The sequence below is a fragment of the Notamacropus eugenii genome, chromosome 5, assembly GCF_028372415.1.
Source record: "Notamacropus eugenii isolate mMacEug1 chromosome 5, mMacEug1.pri_v2, whole genome shotgun sequence".
NCBI lineage: Eukaryota > Metazoa > Chordata > Mammalia > Diprotodontia > Macropodidae > Notamacropus > Notamacropus eugenii.
Genome location: NC_092876.1, coordinates 169,725,460 through 169,741,540, shown reverse-complemented (window position 1 = coordinate 169,741,540; position 16,081 = coordinate 169,725,460). Strand labels below are relative to the sequence as shown.

At 34.0% G+C, this 16,081-nt stretch overlaps 1 protein-coding gene across 15 annotated transcripts in view; it reads left to right on the top strand.

Annotated features, from left to right (window-relative positions):
- Positions 1-16,081, top strand: part of LOC140505428 (N-acetylated-alpha-linked acidic dipeptidase 2-like) — a 238,272-nt gene that overhangs the window by 46,301 nt on the left and 175,890 nt on the right. For all 15 annotated transcript variants that reach the window (XR_011967495.1, XR_011967494.1, XM_072611410.1 and 12 more), the window contains 5 exons: positions 6,877-6,962; positions 7,221-7,340; positions 7,641-7,723; positions 12,765-12,828; positions 13,894-13,961. Coding sequence is in view for 13 of the 15 variants with exons in the window: in XM_072611410.1 (XP_072467511.1) it covers positions 6,877-6,962; positions 7,221-7,340; positions 7,641-7,723; positions 12,765-12,828; positions 13,894-13,961 (421 nt within the window). In the remaining 2 variants the exon portion in view is untranslated. The remainder of the gene's footprint in view (positions 1-6,876; positions 6,963-7,220; positions 7,341-7,640; positions 7,724-12,764; positions 12,829-13,893; positions 13,962-16,081) is intronic.

Sequence of the window (16,081 nt, the reverse complement as noted above, 5' to 3'; positions counted from 1 at the left end):
GGTTCACCCACAGCTTTGTTTCCTTGGAAATTTTGGTGTTCCAAAAAGCAATGCAGCGAGAGATGACATGGTGTACTGTAGTGGTGTCAAACTCAGAAAGAAATAGGGCTACTGAACCATATGTAAGGATCTTTGAGGGCTCCCATTGATTTAGAAAACCACACGTTGAAATTATCTATATTTTATCGTTTATTTTGTTAAATATTGTCCAGTTACATGTTAATCTGGTTTGTTTAAGGAGTATTGTGGGCTATGCATTTGACACTTCTGATGTAGTAGTTTGAATTCGAAAGACCAGGGTTCAAAGCCCACTTCTGATACACACTGGCTTTATGACTCAGGGCAAATTACTTGAATCAGTGCCCAGGTAACTTTTTAAGACTATAAATAGCAAAGAGTTTCACCTTCCATCAGCATAGGAAGTACCTCATTTGGAGGCTTCCACTGTGGATGAAATCACAAGTCTGTTTTTTGTCTTGCTTCATTTTAAAAAGGTTGCCAAGAAAGTATCTATCATGGACAAATGAATCTTAGCGCACAACATGACTTAAGATTGCAGTTTAAGAATGCTACATATTTCCAAAATAGTCCAGTTTGCTGTTTACCTCTTGTTAAATTCTAGGCCCTATTGCTTGTCCATCTTTAGGGCCTGTCTCTTATATGCATCCCTACACACTAACTCAATAGATATTTACAGAGCATTTAGCATTATGCAGATCTGTAGCAGGTACTATATAAATGCTTATTCTTCCTTCCTCAACTGGAAAATAATCATTTTTCATCCATTTAATTTCTTTTCTTTTTATCATCTAGCCTGATTTAAGAGGATTTTTCTTCTCTTTGATCCCTTGTTTCTTTTCTTTTATCTTTACCCAACTGAACAACAAACTTTGATAGTCTTTTTTTCTTGCTAATCATAGCTTTAACTTTTTTGTTTTTTCAAATGGAGCATGCTTTCCTCTGCTTCCTGGAACTGTGCTAATCACTGGTATTCTTATGGAGAATTAATGAAAACATTTTAATCGACTCTATTTCCTTATTTGGGTTATTTAATCCCTGTGTATTTGATGCCTTAATAAATGGAACTGTCTGTGACTATTATGATAAAACTGTTGGCTAAATAGTACAGATGGATTCAATCTGCACTCAGTTCACCCAGCGTCGTTTTCAGGCAAAAATCTATAAGCAACACTAAAGAATATTCTGTTTTTGGCAGCTTTGTAGCTGTCAGGAAATCACTAGAGATGAGAAACTGCCAGGGTTTTGCCTGGAATAAAGACATATTTTGTTCTCTGGTGAAAAAGAGGTTCAAACGTTCTCGCTATGCCATCCTTGTGTTCATAAAAACTGGGAGCTTTTGGCTTGTTTTGTTTTTTTCCCTTTGGCTGACCTAAGTGGATTGCTTTGTTCTTCTAATGACTTTAATAACAATTTGTGAATGAATACTTAAAACATTGTCCTGGAACCCTGGTGACTGCCTTGAATGTTTTCACTCTGAAGCTGTCCTGTGTCACATTAAAGCTAGAGCTCTCAAAATTTCTGTTGGAACAAAGAGAATTATTGCAATGGTTCTATAACCCTCAGACACTTGAGTAAAATCCTAAGCAATTATTTCCATTAATTATCCTAGGGACTAAAGTAGTGAGGTGGGTGAACATAATTGTATTTATTTAAATTTCTATAAAAATCAAGAGTGCTGTCTTGGTCTTCACTTATTTCACAAGTATTCAATTTCTACCTATTCAATTACATGCAACATTAAAGAAAAATTTCTAGTAAACTAGGTCTTTTTCATATCTCTCATCTGTACCTAGTGTCCATCATTCTTCATGATGAAGAGATCTGGATGAAATTAATGGCTAACTTGTTAAACAGATTACTTATTTTCTATTGAGGCAGGATGGTGTAGTGTAGAGAGTCCTTTGGATTAGAGAATTTGGTTTGGGGTCCTGGTGTTATCATTTAATAGGTATGCTGATATTGTCTCTGTGAGCCCAAGTTTTCTTATCTGTAAAATGGAAGTAATTATGTTTGTACAAGGAGCTATTACTATTACTACAACTATAACAAGTCAAGAATTTTTCTTATCAGTCCCAAAGCTATCATCCTTTTTGGAAAGAATTATGATATGGTTTTGTTCTTATAAATTGCTTTATAAATGTAATTTTATGCATTTTCTTATGCATATACTTATGATAAAAACTTTCATATTTTTATAAGAAATATGCAATACAAATTACAAATATATGTGTGTATATGACTGGATTATATGTGAATAATACATGTGTGTGTTTGTGTGTATGTATATTATGCATATGTATAATATATATATACACATATATATACATAAAACTAGTTTATAAATTTATAGAGGGTAGTGACTGCTATTTCTACTTTGTATACCTGTAAAATTAAGTAGAGTTATTACTCCTCCTAATGCAAGTATTTAATAAATATTGTTGCTTCAAGAATGTGTTCAATATGGCCACCATTTTTTATTTATGACCTAGCATATGATCAGTTTTTGTGGAATGCTAGCTGATATACAGAATAGGGATATTCTAGTAATAGGGATATTCTATTCTGTTTATCCTTCTGTGAGGTTTGTGAAAATCCAAGAATCATTCAAGAATCAAGAATTCATTGATGTGGGCATTCCTTCCAAAAGTACAGTTCTCCATCTGTCCATGCTTTAACAGATGATCATCAGGAGTTTCTTCTTTGGTGTTGATTCCCTTTAAATTTAGATTGCTTTTGGGGAATGACACAGAATCTATCTCCAGGGGAATGACACAGAATCTATCTCCAGGTTATCCTTGAAGGCTTCCCAGCTTTATCAGGGATACTAGACTTTATGGTCTGTTTGGTATAGCCTTCTAGAAACAATTTTTACTTCCATTACAAAGTGAGGTATATGATTAGGACTTTAGCAGAAATCTATAGGGGGTTAAAAGGGAAAATCAAGACTAGGTGTCCTTATAGTTCCCAAGCCTGTGTCACATGGACAAGTTTATTAATTCTTCCAAACCACAGGCTTTTCATCCTTTATATACATTTTCTTGTTAAATTGTTTTTCCAGTGATTTCCGACTCTGTTACCCCATTTGGGCTTTTCTTGGCAGAGATACTAAAGTGGTTTGCCATTTCCTTCTCCAACTCATTTTACAGATGAGGAACTGAGGCAAAAACAGGGTTAAGTGACTTGCCCAGGTCACACAGTTTGTGAGTGTCAGAGGCTGGATTTGAATTCAGGAAGATGACTCTTCCTATCTCCAGACCCAGTATCCCTTGCACCACCTAATTGCCTAGATAGATAGATAGATTTTAATTAAAATGTAGAATAAATTAGTATTTAGTAATTCAATTCTATTTAACTCTGTTGAACACCTACTGTTATGTTTTAGGCAATGTTCTCAGTGCTGAGGGGAATAAAAAAGATTTAAAAAACACATTCCCTGCCTTCATGGAGTTTATAATCCAATAGGGAATAAGTCATGTTTACAAATGGGTAAGATATGAAGCAGAAGGTGATGCGACACAGGAGATGTAGAGGTAAAATTCTGTGGAGATTTATAGGAGAAATTGCCTCTGGTTAGAGGGATAGGGATCATGAAAGACCATGAAAAAAGTGGCATTTCCAAAAATTAAGGAATGATTGAACAAGTTGTAGCATATAAATATAATGAAATATTGATAAGATATTAAAAATATTATTATGGTTGTTACTGAGAATCATGAGAAAACTTGAATTTGTTCACAAAGTGACAAACTGGCAAATCCTTTGAAGGACTAAAGCAGGGGTGAGGAATCGGCAGCCTTGAGGCCATGTGTGGCCCTGTAGGTCCTAAAGGGCAACACTGACTCAATCCAAACTTCACAGAGCAAATTCCCTTAATAAAAAGATGTGTTCTGTAAAACTTGGACTCAATTGAAAGGCTGTACCCATGAACCTAGAAAGCAACATGAGGCCTCCAAGCCATAGGTTCCCCACCCCTGGACTATAGTCTGGAAAGAATGTGTTCAATATGGCCACCATTTTTTATTTATGGCCTAGCATGTGATCAGTTTTTGTGGAATGCTAGCTGATATACAGAATAGCGATATTCTAGTAATAGGGATATTCTATTCTGTTTATCCTTCTGTGAGGTTTGTGAAAATCCAAGAGGTACCATTTGAGAGACACATACCCAAAAATTATTTTCTTACTATCTAAATCTTGTAATTCAATTTCCATATCCTTTGAGGACTTGGGGATGGGGGGAGAGAGGAAAAGAGGAGGAGAGAGGAAAGAGAGAGAGAGACAGAGACAGACAATCAGACAGAAAGCTTGTGTGTTAGATTTAAGAGTTTCAAAGGTAGTATGACTGATAATAGATAGAGTTGACCTCAAAGGCAGGAAGATTAGAGTTCAGGTTCTGCCTCTGCCTCACCCTGGTTGTCTGACCATGTTTAAGAAATTGAATCTCTCAATGCTCTGGCAACTCTCTAAAACTAATGCAGAGAAGACATAGACTGACCTGCATTGGTACAGGGAGTTTCTTAGCTTTGGAATTTTCTCTATCACTGAAGCCACAGGGTTAATTTCTGGTTCTAATCTTATTGCATGCCTTTAACATAATCTCTTCCTGGCTTGTCTTATTTGATTTTATCAATTTTGTCTGAAATAATTGCTATTTATATTTTTAAAAATTCAATTAAGACACTGAAGCTTTTTTTCCAGACCCTATCTTTAATTCTGTATGACTCTTTATGTTTTAAGTTTGTTTCTTGTATAAAACAGTGAACTTTTCTTTCTAACCCTACATTTGAGGGTGAATTCATGCAATTCATATATATATACATATTTGTATATATAAATTCATAATTTTTCAAATTTAAATATTCATAATTTAAAATTGTTTTTCTGTTAAATCATATAATTTTATTCGTTTGAAAAAAGAAACATACTGTTATCCAAAATTTGTGTGGCTCAGAACATGAGGCATTGACTTACACCAATTAAACTGACTAAAGTTCCAAAAGAAGAGAAGATTAATTTTTGAAGGGCTGTGTGAGACCAGGCATGCTAATTCACTGCTGGAGCTATGTCTTAGTTCAGCTATTCTAGAAAATAATTTAGAAGCATGCAAGTTAAAACTGTTCATACCCTTTGATTCAGAAACTTTACTATAAGGACTCTTTTTAGGCAGTTATTCATAGCAAGAAGAAACCTATTTATACAAAAATGCTGTAATAACATCTTTTATCTTTTATCCAAAAGCTGGAAACAAAATATATACACAGTGATTTAGGAGCAACTAAAAAATCACATGACATGAATATTGCATGGAATAAGAAAAGAAGTCATTATGAGAAGTTCAGAGAATTATGTGATGACCTCTATGAAGTGATATAAAGTGCAGCTAAAATAACAATTAGTAGACCAGTCAACATGGTGTCAAGAAAACTGGCTACATAGAGTAGTCAGTGAAACCATATTATGAAAGTTTAAAAAGGGCTTTTGTCCTTCCTTTCTGAAGTAACATCAGAGTGAGTGGTGGTATGTTGTTCTGTACTTGTGAACAGGGTCGTCACTTACAGGGTTGTCACTGATTTGACCTTTGTATGGGTCCAGTGGTGTTTTTAATTTTTACTGTGAACATTTACACCTTGAATATGGATCACTAATGCTTGATTTACCCATTGATTGTCTAGACATAAAAAGTGATGGAATAGCTGTTAAGAATGCAAATTCATCTCAAAATTGTGTCATATTTTCCCCCCTCAGAAAGTCAATTCCAGGGAGCAATTAAGCATTTACCATTGTAACCCTGGCAGCACCAATCTTTCCATATGATTTCTCTTGACTCCTTCCTTTGGAAGTGACTTTCTCTCTCCTCACTCCCTCTGTAGTGTGGGTTGTTTTGGGTTTTTTTGTTTGTTTTTTGTTTTGTTTTGTTTTGTTCCTTTAAGTCCATGGGAAATAGAAACAGTTGGAAGAGAAAGCAGCCAAGGCTCACCTTCCATGCCAGTTCCAAATTGTCACAGCTGCCCTCAATCAAAGCTGCTTAATCAACTGTCTGGCAAGATCTAGGTTTAAATTTCTGTGGTCTGGGGAATTGTAAAATGGAAAAATAAAATTGTAAATAAAATTTTTTTATCTATAGCTCTCAGCCTCCAGCTAGTAAAATTGCTCTAGTGAATATATATGTAGATATACATCTATCTATCTATCTATCTATCATCTATCTATCTATCTATCATCTATCTATCTATCACAGTTATGACATCTATTTCACTACCTGTTCTTCTCCCTACCCATTGTATTTTTTTTTTTTGCTTCATTTAGGTGATCAAAAACACCTCAGTAATACAATGGTTACCAAATTTTAATCTTAAAAACTTGAAATTAGAAAAAAAAAATCATTGAAAAGAAATTGCAGTAAATTTAGGGAACAGACACTTGCTCTCCTAAGAAGGGAGCGATAGGGGAAGGAAGAAAGGGAGAAGAACGGGGAGAGGCTGATGTATTAACAGCTTTGGCTCTGCTTCTCTTGGTGATTTCAGTAAAAGAGATCTTCTTAGGTATACTTTTGTGGCCCCAGGGATAGGACTAGGAAAACTACTTGGAGTACACTTTCTGTTTGTGCCACCAGGTGGTGATCTAAGCTTGTTTTACCAGCCCAAGTTTCCAAACCTTCCTTGTGTATGCCAGTTTTGGATCTCAGTTCAAGGGTTCTTAACCTGGGGTCTATGGAAAGATGTCAGGGGATCCATGAACTAGGATGGGAAAAAATTACATAGAATATTAGGCATTCAGTTTTCTACATGTGGTCCTAAAACTATTAGTCATAAAACTTTAAAATAAATATTCTCTTCATTGTTGTTTTATATACAGGAAAGTCAGAATGCATGTTCACAGTACCAATAAAATAACAAGGATTTACAATGTAATTGGAACTATCAGAGGATCCGTGGAACCAGGTGTGTTCTTAACTTTTTCTTCAGATTCAACTTTTTTCAGAGGTTTGAAGAACCAGGCAGGATACCTTGTTATATATTTTAGCAGTATGAAAAATTGTTAAACAGTAAAATGCGCACAACATTATGTAAGATAATGCTTCCTCTCTGTTTTATTTTTCTAATGTAGAAGGAAGATGATGAACAACTTAAACAATTAGATGGCTTAACACATGCTTTTATATTCAAAATTATCACTCATTTAAATATATGTGTTTTCAGATAGATATGTTATTCTTGGAGGTCACCGGGATGCTTGGGTATTTGGAGGTATTGACCCAACCACTGGGGCAGCTGTTCTGCATGAAGTTGTCCGGAGTTTTGGAAAAATGATGAGTGGAGGTAAACAAATGAAGTTGGGAGGAGTAATTATGAGAGTGACATATTTCATTTTCTTTTATTTTTAGGCATGGCACACTGGAAAAATTGCTGGATTTGCAGTCAAAGGACTTTGGTTCAAATCCCACTTCGGCCACTTACTACCTATTGAATATTGAGCAAGTCACTTAACTTTTCTGGGTCTCAGTTTCCTCAACAGTAAAAAGAGGAGATTGGACTCAGTGACCTCTAAGGATCTTTCCAGGTCAAAGTCTTTGATCTTGTGATCCTATGTTTAATTGTAAATTAACTGTGTAATTTCAGGCTGGAGACCAAAAAGAACTATTATTTTTGCTAGCTGGGATGCAGAAGAATTTGGACTCTTGGGTTCCACAGAATGGGCTGAGGTAAATAAAGAAGAGACCATTCTTGTCATTTCCTTTGGCAGCAATGAACAAATGTATGTATACCTAAAGAAACTTACAAATAGCAGCTATTGCCTAATAAGGTTTTTTGCTGAAGTTGTTGCTGAAGAAATTGATTTCTGTACTCTTATCTGTTTATTTGACCAACTAAGACAGCCTCTGACTAAAGTATTATGTAACAAAGGAATTTATTTATTGTTCAAATAATTTAGATTCTATCTGAACTTATGAAAAATGAGACAAATCATTAACTTCAAAAATAGCAAAACACTATCAAGACTATCAGAGGTTACTTGGGACAAGTTAGTTTTTTGGTATTCATTCTATACCTTGAGTTATAATTGGGGTTCTAAGAAAAATATGTTATGGTTTCTTAGATTGATCATTTTTTTTTACTGTAATTTTAGATTACAGGTTCATGGTAACATTCCAACTGTATTTGCTTCCTACTTTTAAAAATAGATTTATACATGTGTGTTTAAACTTTTTAATCACATTTTCCCATTGACATATTATAATATGAAGAGAAATGCTTTGTTCTCATGTGTCATTGTTCTTTAGTTGGTGGTGTCAGTTAATGCTTTAGCTCTAAGTTCCTTTGTCCTTAGATTATACTACTACAGTTGGTGATTTGTGAATACCAAAAGTCACTAGATTATCTTGATTCTTAAAAGAATCCTTTTATAAAGTGAAAGAAACTTTTATAACACTATTGATTGTCCTCTATTTGGTATATATTTTCAAATTCTAGATATCCATATATTGGGTTTCCTTAAATCAGGACATACCTGTATTGTCATAAAACTTTTTTCTTCTTTTTTTTAAAACCAAAACTTCAATTTACACCATTATGTCCCCATTTAAAGTTATGATAACAGTAACACCAGAAATATATTTAAATCAGGCTCTGCTAATAGATTTAAAAACATATCTATATCTAGACTATGCCACTTGATTCCTCCATTACATTGAATAAGTCACAACCCTTATGAGTCCCATTTTCCACTTGAATGAAATGAAGGACTTGAATTAAACATCCATTTCAGCTTTAAATCTCACTTCTATTTAAAGGAATGTTAACCATAATTGCTAATCGAAGTCTTGACTTCTTCTTGACCTTTGGAGTATTGAACTTTAAAAAAAATTATGTAAACAGGAAAGAGCAAAAAAACAAAAACAAAAAAATCAGCTTTACTGCATTGAATTCAGTCCTTTGGGGAACTTATTTTTTTCTTTTATGGAATAATTTATACCTATTTCTTCAAAAACACAGAGTAGTTATTTGAATAGTTATGACAAATCATTTTTATAACCACTTTTATTTTTGGGAGTTGAGAAAAATCAGATGATACAGTCATTAACTGAAGAATAGATTTCATTTGAACTTGAAGGAAAACAGTAAATGGTGCTGTCAAGTAAGCTGCCAAATTCCACACATCCTTAAAAGGTTTTAGCAACAGTTATTTAAGAGACTATGAGGCGATGATATTATTCTCTGTATCTCTCCATCTTTGTCTCTTTTTCTCCCTCTGAGCAAGGATTTCTTTATTATTTCTTCCATATGTATCGTTCTTTGTCTTTCCTAATAAAATTTTCTTTTCTAATAAAATTTTCTTAACCCTATCATTTTATTCCATTTTCATTTCTCTTATCGGTCTTGCTTTTTCTCACTTTTACTGTACAATAGTCTTGAATTTAAGTTTAGTATCAGCTGTAGCCATTGTAATCAGTACCAGCAAGGCATGACAGAAAACTAGCTTTAAAGCTAAGAAAGGCCTAGATTCAAGTTCTTCTTCTGCTCCATACTGACAATATGTGACACTGGGTACCATATTTAACCTTTTAATACATTAATCAACTGTCTAAGATTACAAGTTACAAATATGTAGCCAACTTGGACTGATAGAGTGAATTTCATCTCCGGAAAATTTCCTATTCCTACCCTATTCATTGAATATAGCTACACTTGGAATGAGTTTGGATTTCAGAAATATTGAGGGCAGTAAAAGGGGGGGGGGACTTTATAAAATAATGTGTTTGAAGAAAGTAAGAAGACAAGTAAGTAATAGAAGAGACCAGTAGTGGTAAATAGTGTGTTAAGAAATAAGAGAGAACTTTGCCAAGCCTTTTTTATGAAGGAGATTGCTTTTCTGATTGAAAAGCAGACAGCAAACTAGAATGAGGATTGGAACCCAGGGTAGGGAAGGATAAAGGAGCATTAGTAGCTGTAATTGAAACCATTTTTTTTGGTGGGGGAGCAAGTTAATTTAGCTGAGATCCTAAAAATAAAAATGGAGGTGTGATTGTTAAAATGCTATTGGTATAATTTTTAAAAAATAATTTTCAGTGGAAAAAATTCCAGAAGAACAAGAATGGACAACAGTTGTTTAGAATTACAACTTGCTAAAAACTAAGTATGACAAAAACTACAAATCAGTGGTCTTAGCATAAATTCTTGGGGGGGAGGGTGGAGATTATTGAAGGGATTATTACATGGCTGCTTTGTGAGCACTTAGGAAAATAATAATCCCTGGATCCCATTATAAATTCACTAAGAATAGGTTATATTTGAATAACTTAATGTTTCTTTCCCTGATAATAGAAATGCTCGACAGAGATTATGGAAGTAATACTTAGAGCATGTCCTGGATTTTAATAAGAGAATTAACAAGAACTTTCATGTTGTTGTGAACAAAATGAAGTCATAGGGCTGCAGAATATTACAGTTATATCAATAGTGGACTAATGAGTTGAATTCAGCTTAGAAGATCATTGGTTTCAAGCTTCAGAAGTCTATTGTTGGTGCTGTTTTCATATTTTTTGTGATTTTTTATTTATTATTTTAAAAATTTTTTAGATTAAGATATAAAGTTTGCTGTGCATGCCAAATATGTTGATGGCATAAAGTCAGTAGGGATAGCTGTTGTTGTGTAGTTATTCAATTGTATCTGGCTCTTCATGATCCTGTGTACCACACTGTCCATGGGGTTTTCTTGGCCAAGATACTGAAGTGGTTTGCCATTTCCTTTTCTGGTAGATTAAGGCAAACAAAGTTAAGTGACTTGCTCAGTCACACAACTGGTAACTGTCCAAGGTCAGATTTGAATACCGGTCTTTCTGACCTCAGACCCAGTTCTCTGTTCACTCAGTCATTTAGTTGCTATACTAGCTATAGCTAGTATTTACTGGAATTACAGAATCAAGATTTATAAATATTTTAGTAGTCTGAAATGACATGCTAAAGGTAACAAAACAAAGTTTAAAAGTGATGAATATATTTATTGAATAAGAAGGATGTACACTTAGATGAAAAAAAATCAGTTGCATAAGCATAGGATGATGAATATGTGGTGAGGCCATGATTCTTGTGAGAACAGCTTAGACTTGAGTTCTAATTGACTTCCAATCCAAAATAGCTTTAAAAAAAAAAAAACCCAACCAAATCTCAGGGGACAATAATAATAAGAATATTAAGTTTAAGGGAAGGAAACCATCTTATTGTTCAGTTTTGTGGTCAGAACATATGTGGAGTCTGTTATTCACTTCTGAGTATCATATTTAAGAGGGACATTGATAAACATATCCAAAAGAAGACTACAAGGATATTGAAGCCATGCTAATGAGCCATACTCATTTAGAAGGGGTTGAGAAATTGCAAGTGATTAATCTGTAGAAGAGATCAGACACAGGATAACACAATTTGTTTCCTCAAATACTTAACAGAACATTACATAGAAGAGTGATCCTGGTTCATTTGTGTAGCTTTCAATGGTCAAAAATCAAGAAATAGAAGATATTGGGAGGCAGATTTTGTTCAGGTCAATATAGGAAGTGAGATTTAGCAATGCTTTCTGAAAATAGAATGGACTGCCTCATAAGTTACAGTCACTAAAGGTGGCCCTTACTTTATCTTTTTTCTTGGGTGTAAATGACTCTTAATAATTCAGTTCACTTGAATTCAATTCAAGAAACAGAAAGTACCTTCGTATACTATACTAGGCACCATGGATAAGAGATGAAAAATAATACATTCCCTGCCTTTGAGAGCTGGCAGTCTAGTCAGAAGATATGGCATGTGTATATTTAATCATTTTACAGTTAATAATGGGGTTGATACACATAGAAGAAATTAGAACATAAAAAAATAAAAATATTCATATTGGTGCACATAGGAGAGATTAGAAAGAAGAAAATATAGAATAATGAAAATATTCATTCTTAGTATTTTTTTTACTTTCATTATCATTTGCACTATGTTCTAGATACTGTGATTAATTAATACATAAAAACATCATCTAGTATCTTCCTTTCCAATGAACGTTATGGGTATCACATTGTGCTGTGTTCTCACAAACAAAAACACCTTTTTTTTTTTCTTTCTGTGTTTAGCCACGTTTTCTCTCCACTACCTCCCCCTACCCAGTTTTGAGGAATAATAAGTATTTTTCCCTCTATTGAAGATGGGTTTATGTGGTTGTCTGTATCAGGAACTGTTCAGGAGGATTAGTAAGAACAACTGATAAGACCCTATTTGCTAAAAAATAGGAATAGAAACTGGTCCTATGACTTTACAGGTATGTAGGCAACTAGCAAGTGAGGAAACTTACTCCCAGTGCAGATTTCAGAAGTTGTGATTTGTCTAGGACATGCAGCCAGTCTGCGGTGGAGGCAGGGCTTCATCCCAGGTAGACCTTCCTCACTTGGAGGTCAACTCCCTGTCCATTACATGAGCCTGCCTTTCTTTGTTAAAAGGTTGCCTAACTAAGTCTATTTACTAACAATTTTAAAACACTTTTTCAGGTAGAAAATGAAAATTCTAGCCCATAGCTACAACTGTACTAGGTAGATTTCATTCTATCAGAATCCTTGGGGGCAGGGGGGAGGGATAGGGAACTTTGGAAATAGTTATTTCATCTATAAGGGTATTGACTGACTATTCTTCTGAAGTAACTCCATTATTTTGTTTACATTTTCTTATATGGTAATGACTAAGAATAAAGTAACAACTTTACCTCAACTATAGGAGAATGCAAAAATACTTCAAGAGAGAAGCATTGCTTATATAAATTCTGACTCATCCATAGAAGGTAAAATTTATTTCAAATCAGTAGTTTCATCTTTTAGGTTCTGAAGTATTTACCAGTGCGATGTCTAAGCTATCCTCTTCTTGTCGCCTGTTTGCTATTGCTGTCTTTGTTTCCCATTTTATTAGTTAAGTGATATATATATACATAAGCAATCCATTCCACCAATACCTTTGGTAGATATAACATTCACTGGTCCTGCCTGGTTTGCTAAGTAAACTGTCCAACTGTATTTCTGTTAGTGCAGATAATATAACAGTTTGCTTCCATTTTTTAGTCCTTCTGGGAAACACTGCATGTACTGATATTAAAGCACAAGTAAATATGTCACAAAGATTCTCTTAAATTGGACATAGGTCATTTTAAATTCTTGTAGTCATTGTTTTGTTCCTTTCAAATAAGAGTACTAGATGAGGTTATCTTTTGTATGCTTTGAAAAACTCTAAAATGATCGATCTAGAAACAAGTCAGAAGAACTCTGGTATTCAGGTTGTGATGATTGTCAAAATATACATGGAGTCCCAAAAATTTTAATGCACATTGAAGTCAAAAGCTTAAAACTTCACTAAGACTTGGAATACCCAGTGTAATTACCCCCTTTACTCTGGATATTTAAGGAAGTAGCTGGGATTCTTCGGGGTCTTTTTTAATATTTCAGTCCTTGGCCTCTGTCTCCTACTTATGAACAACCCATTTATAGAAAAACTGCCTTTAGTTCTCCTCCAACCTTTTAGACATTGCTGCCCAAGTGCTGCCCAAGCCCCTGAAATATTCCTTCTTTCTACTATACCCCTCATAGGAACCTCCAGGGTCCGGAGGCTTTATAATCCCACATTTTCCCTGGGAAGTGTTAGAATAAGATTATTTTTTTCTTTGCTCCTGGCCCCAACTTTTATTGCTAGAGCTTCCTCCCTGGCTTTATGGCTGTGTTCTCATTTCCCTTTCCTGAGGAAAGAAAAGTTAATTTCTAAAGTGTTGAAATATGCTTACAATTAAAATATTGGGAAATAAAATTAAAATTGTAAATAATTGAAATTTAACTTGCACATATATTTGTTTCTTTCTCAGGCAATTACACCCTTAGAGTGGACTGCACACCACTTCTCTACAAATTGGTCTATAATCTGACAAAAGAGGTACATAAATGAATCTGTCACAAAATATCAGATAAATTAAATTCATTAAGCACCTACTATGGTCAAGGCTTTTTGCTAGCTGGGGATTTAAAAAAAGTCTTCTCTCAGAGAACTTATTATTAAGTCATATAGTAGGGAATACACATATTTTATTTAGTATTCTTATATTTGAGTGAATTATTAAAATCATGACAGTTTGAAATACAGAAACTATAGCAATAGACATTTGATGTATCTAGCTGCAGTTAGAATGAGTCAGCATGAAATAAGGTAAGCATTTCACACTTCAACTTTGGTATCTTCCCTCTAGTCAACAAATTATTAAGATACTGTGTTTTACATGTCCGTATCACAAATCATGAGTGATATCCCCAGTCTTTCTCTGGGCAATTTTACATATATATATATATATATATATTTTTTACATATATATTACATATATTTACATATACATATTATACACATATATTTACATATATTTATATATTTTACATATATATTTTACATGTATGTGTGTATGTATGTATACACATATATGTGTATATATCTATATGTATGTATGTGTGTGTGTGTGTGTGTGTGTAAAATCATCTTGTGTATTTAGCCCAACATGGATAGAAAACGTAGAGTAAGAGCTACATTAGACACTAAACTTAGTGTCAGAATAGTTGGGTTTGAGTCTTAACTCTGATCCTTATCACCTCTATAAGCTTGGGAGAAATAGAATTTAATCTCACTGAACTTGTTTTCTCATCTAAAAATAGGCAGGACAAAACTTGCCTTACCTCCCTCACTGGTAGGAAATTATTCATAAACCTTAAAGCTCTATGCAAGTGATAATTGTTATAATAGAGAATACTGAACAGAATATTTGAATTCCATTCCTGGCTCTAAGCTAAGTGGCTTTGGACAAGATCATTTAACCTCTTTGGCTTTCAGTTTCTCAGTCTTTAAAATGGCCAGAATTGCTTGCCCTGCCCAAGATCTCTTGATATAATGGAGCTGAAAATGTTTTGAAAACAGTATAATACTATTAGCTAATCTTCTTCATTTAACATCTCTATGAGTCATTTATTAGTCATCAGATATATAATTACCTAGGTAGCACAATGGCTAGAGTGCTGGACTTGGAGTAAAGAGGACCTGAGTCCAAAATCTGGCCTCAGATACTTACTAATTATGTGCCCTGGGTAAGTCATTCAACCCTATTTGCCTAAATTTCCTCATCTCTAAAATGTACTGTAGAAGGAAATGGCAAAACACTTCTGTCTCTCTGCTAAGAAAACCCCAGATGAGGTCATGAAGAGTCAGATATGACAAAAATGACCGAATAGCAACCACAAAGTATGAAGACTTGCTGTAGTACTTTAAGAATCTGTGATTTTTGTCAATATCTAGGTACTCCATTAACATATCCTAGCCCTTCTAAGACTAAAGAGAAAGTTTTCATCTAAAAAAAAATTATTGGTTTTCTTTTTTAATCACATTAATTACTTGATATATCCTTCACTTCTTCCCTACCCAGAGAACCAGCTCTTAAGACAAAAGGTATAAAAGAAAAAAAAAAAGTTCAACAAAACTAACCAACACATCCTTCAAGTATGCTAATATATGCAGTATTCCACACTCATAGGTCTCTTACATCTGCAAATTCTTCTGATCCCAACTTAGTCATTATAAAATACATAGCATTCACTTTTGATTTTGTTATATTTTCCATTTATATTGTTATAGTCATCTCATACATACATATATACATAATATATATACATGTATGTGTTTATGTGTCAATTGAATCACAAATTGGAGAGATTTCAATGAGATGTCAATGAGTTCTGAGAAAAGCTCATCTGATTGTGCATTTGAGGAATCATTAGTGAGAAGTCAAAATTCTCAGTGCCCTGGGAAATTTCTTTAGGCTCTGTGATGTAGAATAACTTCGGAGTTGCATTCATAGAGCAAGTTTCCTCACTGGGGGCTTCCTATGCCAATGAAATCATAACAGAGAAAACTCTTGAAAATTTAAATGAGGAACTGGTAAGCAGAACTTATAATAACACCATATATGGATGTTGCACATATCTTTCTGTATCTGACAGAGTGATAGAATACTGTATTTT